Source organism: Mustela nigripes, chromosome 7 (genome assembly GCF_022355385.1).
Source record: "Mustela nigripes isolate SB6536 chromosome 7, MUSNIG.SB6536, whole genome shotgun sequence".
NCBI lineage: Eukaryota > Metazoa > Chordata > Mammalia > Carnivora > Mustelidae > Mustela > Mustela nigripes.
The window spans coordinates 108394364-108404621 of NC_081563.1; the positions used below are offsets into that span (position 1 = coordinate 108394364).

Genomic DNA, 10258 nt, shown 5'->3' on the forward strand with positions numbered 1-10258 from the left:
GGGGGGGGGCCTGGGCTGGGACCTGAGAGGTGGGACCTGCATTTCTAGTAAGCTCCCAGGTGAGGCCAGTGCTAGGAATTCATGGATTGCCCTTATAGGGCAAACCTTACAGGGTGAAAGTTTTAAAGGATGCTTTTCACATTGAAATGGTAAATTCCAGGAGCATATTTTAAAGTGATTCTTGGTCAAATAATATAAAAATGAGAAGATAAAACAGTAGTGTTGGCCAAGGAATAGGAGGTGAGTCCACGGGTGGGCAGCAGAACGATCTTCCAAAGCTCATCTACTTGGGATGTGGAGACTATCAGGCCAAGAAGTAAACCCTCCATGGTCCCCTCATGTCTGCAAAGCTACACCTGTTGGGAATACTTCTGGGGAGCTATTCACACTCTAAGCTGATGGTACTTCAGGCCAGGCAGTATTTTTATTTTTTGTTTAATTTTTATTTAAATTCAATTAATTAATTAACATACAGTCTATTATTAGCTTCAGAGGTAGAGGTCAGTGATTCATCGTTGCATACAACATGCAGTGCTCATTCCATCACGTGCCCTCCTTAATGTCCATCACCAGTAACCCCACCCCCACCGACCTCCCCTCCAGCAACCCTCAGTTTGTTTCCTAGAGTTAAGAGTCTCTCATGATTTGTCTCATTCTGATTTTGTCTTAATTTATTTCTAAAATAACTCTCCGACCAATCAGAGCAGGGCTCTTCTTGGTGGCTCCAACAAGTATCAAGGATTGTGTTTAGCTCCTTCTTTCCTTCCCTCCCTGTAATCCAGGGGCCCTCTAATGTTTCCACTGAAGGTATTCTTTTAGCTGAGAAGCCAACAGATACCAAAGAAAAAAGGAGTGACATAAAAATCAGTGGTGTCCCCCAGATGTAATAACATAGAGCCAGATCTGGCTTGAACTACTGATTTCTCTGATACCAGCACACCTAAGAACACTCTCTTTTATTATAAAGACGGGGGAAGAAAGGCCAATTATCCAGGGCCTTTGCTGAACAGTTGTATTAATAAGGTGCCTGGACAGGGGAGGTTGGGGGGGTGGGGGCCGCAAGGAATAAGGTACCCAGAGAAATCACAACTGCAACAAAACTCTGATTCCAAATCCATAAATGAGAAGTTATGAGCACATATAGACATGAGCACACACAGACACATACACAGCCAGAGGACACACCAAAGGGACACTCCCCAAGACCAGCATGAAAAACAGGTAGAATGAGTAAAGATGGGTATAAAGGAGGTGTACAATAGAATAACCCTCCAGAGGTGCCTGGGTGGCTCAGTGGGTTAAAGCCTCTGCCTTCGGCTCAGGTCATGATCCCAGAGTCCTGGGATCGAGTACGGCATCGGGCTCTCTGCTCAGCGGGGAGCCTGTTTCCTTTCTTCTGTCTCTCTCTCTCTCTCTGCCTCTCTGCCTGCTTGTGATCTCTGTCAAATTAAAACAAAACAAAACAAAAAAAACCTCCAGAAGATAAATCTAAGACTGACGTGAATCATATAAAATTGCCACTGTTTGACTAGATTTGACATGTTAAAAAAACAGCAATTTCATGTACTTCGAAATCTCACTGTAAGTTAAGTAGCAGGGAGGCTACTCACTTAGGAAGTAACTTAGCAAAGGCAAGAGCTCCACTCTCAAATAGCAAGTAATGTGATGACCTTTCCCTGAATTCCCAGCTTCATTAAGAACCAGGAGATGGAGGGGCGCCTGGGTGGCTCAGTGGGTTAAGCTGCTGCCTTCGGCTCAGGTCATGATCTCAGGGTCCTGGGATCGAGTCCCACATCGGGCTCTCTGCTCAGCAGGGTGCCTGCTTCCTCCTCTCTCTCTGTCTGCCTCTCTGCCTACTTGTGATCTCTCTCTGTCAAATAAATAAAATCTTTAAAAAAAAAAAAAAAGAAAAAAAAAAGAACCAGGAGATGGAGAGGAGAAGTGAGTTGGGTGAAATCAGAGGGAGAGACAAACTATGAGACTGTAGACTCTGAGATAAATTGAGGGTTTGGGGGGTGGTGAGCCTGGTGGTGGGTATTAAGGAGGGTACGTATTGCATGGAGCACTGGGTGTGGTACACAATGCATTTTGGAACACTGAAAAAAATAAAATTTAAAAAAAAAAAGAACGTCTATTTGTCCTTAATACAAAGGACTCTGGTGCTGGCCCTGTGGATGCAGGTCACAGAGGTAAGTTAGACAACTCCAAATCCAGTAAGAAACAGCTCAAGTTTGAGGCACCTACCACCACTTCCTTTGATCTGCAAGGACTGAATTTCTTCTTAAGGGTAGAAAAATCAAAACTTATTTGAAATAAAGTAAAGAAAAAAAAAAGCTGCACATCATTACACCACACCTGGGGATTCTAAAAATATAGAGCATTTACCTAAGTAGATGATGTATGTTTTTTTAGAGGCTTATATAGTTATCAAGTCTCTGTAAATAACGCTTGTTGAAAAAGCTGAACTTGTAAAGGGATTTGTGTATTCCAGCCCATTTTAGACCTGGGTTCTTGAGCCTTATCTTTCTTATCCAAAAAGATGGAGCTACGGCTGCAGAAATGGGGGGAAGTAAAGAAATATATGGCACCAGTGACATGTGACCTCTCCTCCAAAAGGGAAGTTCTAACAATTATCTATACTCTGTCAATTATTTGTCTACATCCAAGTAATACAAAAGAGGAGTCTGAATTCCCTCAGCCAGCCTGGGTTCACTCTGGCCTCCTCTTCCCTAGATAAGTGGGGCAACTGGACATAAGAGAAAGAAGTCAACAGGATAATGCCTCTGGCGTGCTGGAGACTTCTTTGTGCCCTGTCCAGCACAAAGATTGTTACAGGAATCATCTCACAACAAACAGATTAGGGAGGGAGTCTTATCTCCATTTTGGAAATGAAATTCTTGGGAGCTCAGAGAGGTTATGGGACTTTCTTAAGGTCACAGAGCTAATAAATGAAGAGCTGAGTCTGAGTCTACTACAGTTCTGAAGTTTCTGGCCACTAGGAGCCACTACCTGACACAGGGGAGGAGTCAAAAACTCAAGCAAGGGGCACCTGGGTGGCTCTGTTAAAGAGCCTGCCTTCAGCTCAGGTCATGATCTCCAAGTCCTAGGATCCAGCCTCACTTAGGGCTTCCTGCTCAGGGCAGGGAGTCGGCTTCTCCCTCTCCCTCTGCCCCTGCCCCCACTCGTGCATGCTCTCTCTCTCTCTGTCTCTCAAATAAATAAAATCTTAAACAAACTCAAGCAAATGTCAAAAATAATTGGGGTACATTTATATTTGCTACAGTAATAACCAGAGGATAAATTCTTTCCCAACCAAAGGGACAGAAATATACTATCACCCAAGTACAGGGGAGAGAAGATACAACTAAGAATAGTTGTATCTCTACTACTCTTTAGGGCCCCTGGGACATAAAGATCTTGTCTGAAACCACTGATACCTTGCAGCTGCCTTTTTGTCCTCAAGAATGGTGAGTCTTAACAGAAAAGGGAATTCTCATGTTTTGAGAATTTTGCAACACTCTGGCCCAAAAGCATCCATGAAAACAACGACAACTGGGAGGGATACTATAGCAAATCAGTAAGACTGGAAATCACTGCCCTGAAATGAATTCAAAGTGACTGAGAATAGGAAACAATATTTTCTAGAATTTAAAATAATGGCTAAAGAATTAATATTATCAAGGAGAAAAAAATATATAAAATAAGAAGGTTAAAAGGAAACTGTTTTAAAAAAAAAAGACAACAAAAGATATGGCAACTAAAGGAAAAGTATGGTCATCCTTACAAACCCTGATCTGCCCAGCCTTAACTCCAACACCTTTGGAATGATTATGTGTCCTCTTACTGTCTTTTGACTACTTAGTGAAATACACAAAGGACAAATCTAAAAAAAAAAAAAAAAGACAAAACCGCTCAATGAGAAGGATACAGAGGAACCACCAAAAGAGTGGAGGGCAGAAAATATTAATCCAAAAACAATTGTTGGGCACCAAAGCCTCAACCTCCAAAGACTTCCAAAGAGAATGCCTGTTTTGCTTTGTCGGAGTTCTTCTTAAGGACACTGAACTACCTGGGGATACTAGGGAAGCCCATCAGGCAGGTATTGCATTGGGGAGTGTGTATATCCTTTGCTTACACTGTCAGTTTGTGATACAAGTTCTCTCTTTTAGGGCAGCAACTGCTTCTTGAACTCTCCTGTTATACAGATATTTTCATGATAATTACATCTGTGGGAAAAGAGTTAATCTCTATTCAAAGGCTTTAGTCAGGAGGCAAACAATTCCATTGTTTCATTCAAAAAGACTTGTATCCTTCAGAGTCTGGAGAGCAAGCACATGTCCTTCCATATTCCACTTAGGCCTTTCTGCAGGAAAGCATAAAGACTTTTTTGCAGGGCCAATCAAGTCAACCAGTTTCAATGTGTTTTTAACTACAGCAAAGCACAGAACACTCTTCCCCATTGCAGAAGTGATTTTTCTGTCCTCCGTGGCAGTGGAGAAAGGTCTGTGGGGCCAAAGAACTTTTTAATGATTGAGAAAAGAAAACTGCTGCAGCACGTGGGTCCTCCTGAGTGAAAAGGATTATATACAGAGGACTAGGCAAAGCTGAATAGGAGAAATGACAACTGATAATTTTGTTTCAGCTTGCCTACCGTGTGGTCCCATTACCTCCACACCGCAGTGGATATCTGATAACCATGATATCTCTGGTCTTAGCCATTTCACCAAATCACCCAGCTCCCACCCACAAATAAAACCAACAGGTAGTTCTTGGAATCAGGCCCTTAGTCCTCCACCAAACAAATGCCCATTAAGGTTGTATGAGCCACGTTCTGCTCTTAAAGCCAGCTGCCCTAATCACATGGTTGATTAAAAGATTTTTAGTGCCATGCATTGTACAAGGATGTTTATAAAAACCTCCTGGTTTACACAAAAATGAAATGGTCTTTGAAAAATAGGTTATGTGGCCTAACAATCATGTACTAACAGATTGTTAGTACAACAGAAGAAATGGATTTGATGAAATTTGAGGGAAAAAATTACCTGGCTTTTCTCTATCATGTAACTGCATTAAGATGGGACATTACTCTTCAGTTGATTTTAAGCAGGTTGATTACCTTTGCACTGTTTTGCACATAACATGTACACTTTTAAAGTGATAAATTCTGATTTATAAACTCAAGCATGCTATTTAAGTTAAAATAACACTCAAATAATTTGTAGCCCGTTTAGTTTTGATCAAGCCCCTTCTAGAGGAAGGAGAAATCCACAAACTTTACTGAAGGAATCCTCCTGCAGCTGAATGTTTTAGGTGTCAAATGACTTAAATATTCCTTCTTTTAGGTTAGAAGAGACACACAGTACCTTCCTGGCCTTAAAAATAGTTAAGAGTGGTTCCAGGCTAAATTTCCAGGAGAGGTGACTGAAATAGCTACTCTCGCTACTTTCCTATGCAGAAAAAAACAATTCTAATCAGCATCAGCTGGGAATGATAAGGGACATCTATAACCATCCCAAGGTTATGTTGACAGAACATTCAGGAGTGAAAACAATACTATATATGACAAGAGACAACTTCTGGCGTTAGTCAGTGAATCCTGAAGGAGTAAAATTGTATCTTATACCCTTTCTCATGGCGCTCTACTGCAAAAAGCACCTTACTTGGAACTGTGCTGGAAAATGACCGGTTATGATAAACGGATTATCAATTCAGTGTCCCCCTTACAGTGTACGCCTGCTTTGATGTAGTAGTATCTTTCGTTATGCAACCTGCCTTTGGGACTTCTTCGCAATATCCAGAGCTGTTCTCACAAAAAGTGTAGTCATCCTTCACACTGGGAGAAAATGCCTGGCTGCAATATTTCTTATTTGTACATATCAGAGCATAGATTTCTACTTGAAATTTACCACCTCAAGGCAAGAAAAGGGGCACTTTACTTCCAACTGCCCAGTAACCTACAAGTGGCTGTTCTGTGACATACAGCTTTGGATCTTTCTCTTGAACTTGAAACCCATGCTCTATTTGCAACGTATTAAGCCAAAGGGGAATTTAAAAGTATAGAAAAAAAGAACTAGTGTAGAACATATTTTTGACTAATTGATCCAAGAACTTGGGTACAACAGATGTCAACAGTTCCTCTCAAACATTTCAAATTCACTAAATGCTCTTCTGATGAAACAAGCAGAAACATCCTACCTTAGGAAAACCACATCCACTCTCATAAAGGAAAAAAAAAAATCCACATTTCAGTGCACATTTAAAAAAAAACAAAAAACAAAACAAACAAACAAAAAAAAAAAAACAGGCAGCTGCTGCAAAAGCTTTTATCTGAAGGCTTGCCTTGTCTCTACTAAGGAGTCCATCTCAGATTTAAGCACAAAACAAGAAAGTCACTGTGGAAACAATAAGATTGATTGTGGCATTGATCTCCCACAGGGATTAGACAGGGATTCGAAATCTTCCAAACCAGGCCCAGATCAACTGAAAATTAGAAAGACTTTGGGACCCAGGCTTTGATTTTTCAATAGTATCTCTGAAAATTCTGCACTTGGCTGTGTCTAACCTGAAACCCCAGCTTAAGCAGGAGAAGCAGACTTACAGGGCAAGGGCTTCCAAACAGAGGAAAAGAGATCCCCATCTGCCCCCCTTCTTTTCATTCTTCCTCTACGAAATTCTTGCACGTTTAACTGACTAGGGGCATGCCTCTTGTCCTCATCTTCCCCATCACTTGATTTCTCTCCAGTTCCTGGAGGAGGAGTCGCTCTTCTGGCTACAAGCCAAGAAAAGAGTGCGGATTTACCAAAGGGGAATCCCGGGTTCCCGCGCCACACAGGCAGTGCGTTAAAGCCAGGTTCGGAAAAGGCAAGAATGGAAACGTCTGCGGCGGCGCCCTGGCCAAGCTGCCTTTCCAGGGATGCCAACCGTCAGCCCACGGTGGGGAGCTTTTGGAGGTGGCTCTCCCCCCGCATCTCCGCCCCCACTCTCGGCTCCACGCCTCACCTTCGTGGTGGAAGCTGCGCACGGTGTTGGCGAGGCTGGCTGCCCTCTCCAGCCGGTGGTCCGGGGCGGGTGCGCCCGGCTGACCCGAGTGCCGGCGGTACAGGTCCAGCATGTAGGGGGGCACCACGGCGTCCCTGCTGGGGGTCGGTCTCCGCTTCAGGCCGAACATGCTGAGCAGCCGCAACTCGAACTCGCTTAGGACTTCGTCCGAGGGCTGGGAAGATGAGCGGCCAGTGGATGCCGCGAACTTCCTCCGGCCCAACTCGGGAATGAGACCGGCCGCGCCGCCCAGGAGGACCTGGGGAAGCAGCAACGCTAGAAGACAGCGGGTCCCGGCCACCATGGTCGACCTGCGGACAGGACCGACGTGAGTCACCGCGTTCCCCGGCCAACCCTCTCCCCTCCTGCCCCCGCGTCCCCGGGCTCCCGTTCAGTCCGTTGCCTCCTCCTCCAGGGTGCCCACCTGGTTTGCAAAACTCGCGGAGATACTTGAAAGGGGCTAAGCTCCAACGTTTGGGAGAACGGAAAGCCCCTAGTTCCCGAGCCCGAAGGCTTTTCCCCTTCCATCTCACTCTCATCCATCTGATACGATTTGCGCGCGCGCGCGCGCACGCACGCACACGCACACACACACACACACACGCCCCACCAGCGTCAAGACTGTCACCTTTTTTTCTGTGACACTCGCGCTGACAGCCTGTGCAGGGAACCTGGGGAAACCACCACCGCTTGGTCTGACACCTCTCCGTTCCCTAAACAAACCCAAACACATTGCCCAGCGCTCGCTTGAATATAAACACGCACGAATGGTGCATGTGACTTCCTTACAGGCACTGTATAGAACTTCCTGATACACACACACACACACACACACACACACACACACAGTCTATAACTTCCAGACCCAGTAAACTCAAGGCCACAACTTTCGAAGCCACTTGCAACTTGTGGCCCACATCTCTAACCTCTGAGGTGTCAAGACAGGCCACTCCGACTCCGAACTACCCCCCCCGCAAGCAGTCAAGATACACATGTATACTCCTCGAACTAGTATCTATTAATTCACGTGTCAATAGAAGATGATATTGAAGTACTGTCCAGCTCTCATTCCTGGAAACAAACAGGGAGAACCCCAACTTCTAGTTTTTTCCTAAATGGGACTTGGTTCTGAGTGGACAGCAGGTCTTCCTGAGAAACTTGAATAAGGGAGAAAGATGACGGTGGCAGGGCGTAAGGGTTGGCAACTAACGGGTGAAATCCAGAGGCCACCCTCTTGAAGGGATTTCTGTGACTTTTTTTTTTTTTAAATCATCTAAGTGTTAACAGCCCTAATAAAATACTAAAGAGAAGAAAGGGAGGAGGGGCGGAAGAGTGCGAGCCAGGAGGGCTAGGCTGACGGTCGCCCGGGGCGGTCGGATGGGGGCATCCCCGCAGGGGCTCGGCTGCACGTGGACCTGGAGGGGGGTCTGTTTACGTCCGGCCAGGCCCAGCCCCAAGACTGGGTAGGCGGCAGCGGCCGCCCAGGCCCCGCTCCCAAACCCCCAGTCCCAGCCTGGGGCCCACGTCCTCTACCTTTAGGAGACCGCAGACCGTCTAAGAAGCACGCGGGGACTCGTCCATTGAAAGAGCCTCCACATGGAAAAAGCTCTGGTCGAAGGACCTGGTTCAGGGACCAAGTTCCCTTCCTTCGCCTCCTCCTCCTCCCGGGTGCCGGCGGGGCAGTCCTTCTCCTCGCGCAGGGAACGGCGTCTCGGGGTCGGGCCCAGCAGACGAGCGGAGGGACGCGGGGTCCGGAGGCGGCGAGGCTGGGTCCGCTGGGGCAAAGGCACCGGCGCGAAGTGGGGAGCGCAAGCTATTCTCCCTGCAAGTTCAAGAAGTCTCCAGCCAAGTGCTGACACACAACAACAGCGAGCAGGGGGAGGAGTGCGAGGCAGGGAGGAGAAGGGAGAGAGGAAAAGCTGGTGCTGTCGTTGTCCTTAGGAACCAGCGCCCGCGGGACGCGTGGCCCCGCGCGGGGCCGGCTGCAGCACTCGGGGGGCGAGGGTCGGGCGCTCCGCGCTAACTCCGCCGCGGCCCATGGCTCGGGGCAGCCATCCTGAGAGACGCCGGGTCCGGGCAAGGGCGCAGCGGCGATCTCGGTGCCGGGCGAGTTGCCCCCCCGCATCACTCTGCCTTACTCCAGCGCACCCCCATTAGCGCTCGCCAGCTGAAACGCCCGCGGCTCCGGCGCTCCGGCGTCCTCGGGCGCATTCTCCGGCGAGTCGAGCCGAGTCCCGGGCCGCCGAGGCGGGTGGCCGCGCTCTTCCCTCGCCCTTCTAGCCCCCGGGCCAGCTGCTTTGTGGCCAGCCTGGGGTCCGCTCACACGTCGACCGGCGCGTCGCAGGCCCCCGTGCTCCCGCAGTAGGTGATCGGCATCGCGGCGCTCGGGCTCGGCTCCCGGCTCCCTCGCGCTCTGCGCGCCGGTGCTCGGCTCTGGCGCGGCCCTGGCAGCCGAGGCCACGGCGCAGTGGCGCGCACGGCCGGGCGCTCCAGCCCGCGCGAGGTCTGCGGCGCGCTGGTGCCTCGGAGCACTAAGTAATCCGCGAGGCGCTCGCCGCGAAGTAGTTCGCGTCGGCGGCGGAGCCTGTGGCGGCTGATGTCCGGCGGCGGCTGCCAATCCCCGGCGGGGTGTGGGAAGCGGAGCGGCAGGCGCAGCGCAAGCCGGGCGCAGCGCGGCGGGGCGAGGACTCCGGCGGCGACGGCGGCGGCGGCGGCGCCGTGGCGCGGCGCTCGCGGCTTTTAAAGGGGACGCAGTCACCCTCTCCGCGGAGGCCGAACACCTCCCCCTCGGTGGCGCGGCTCGCCGGGGATCCCCGAGCGGGCGGGAGCGGCGCGCAGGGGTGTGGACGGCGCGCCGGGGCAGCCGCGGCGGGGTGGGGCCGAGGGCGGGGACGCGTGGCCACCGAGGGGGGCGCTCGCGCATCCAGCCCCTGCTCTCAAAGGGGAGAGCTACTGGAGCGCGGGACCCTCGCTGGGACTGCGGGGGCGGAATTCGGAACAAATACAGGGTCGGGCCTTTATTTCCCACCCGGCCCGTTATTCAACTTTCAGTTTGAAGTTTTTCGGTACTAGACGATGAAAAAAAGGAAAAAAAAAAAAAAAAAGACCTCAACCAAGTTACACAGCAGCGTGGCATGGGCTTGGGTAGACACTTCTGTTTCCCCAGGGTAGGAGAGTTAAAAGAATACTACAGATTGCAAAATAGGTGTCATTTAACTTT

The 10258-nt window shown here is 49.1% G+C and overlaps 1 protein-coding gene across 2 annotated transcripts in view; it reads right to left on the reverse strand.

The window, feature by feature from the left end:
* Nucleotides 1–8661, reverse strand: part of BMP2 (bone morphogenetic protein 2) — a 12134-nt gene extending 3473 nt beyond the window's left edge. The window contains exons 1-2 of one of the 2 annotated variants that reach the window (XM_059406559.1): nt 8572–8661; nt 7000–7349 (exon numbers count right to left, since the gene is read on the reverse strand). In XM_059406559.1, coding sequence (XP_059262542.1) covers nt 7000–7342 — 343 coding nt within the window. In that variant the 5' untranslated portion in view covers nt 7343–7349; nt 8572–8661. Of the gene's footprint in view, nt 1–6999; nt 7350–7462; nt 7555–8571 lie in introns of those variants that run through there. The other variant, XM_059406560.1, reaches the window with a different exon arrangement.
* Between the last annotated feature and the right edge of the window lie 1597 nt (nt 8662–10258).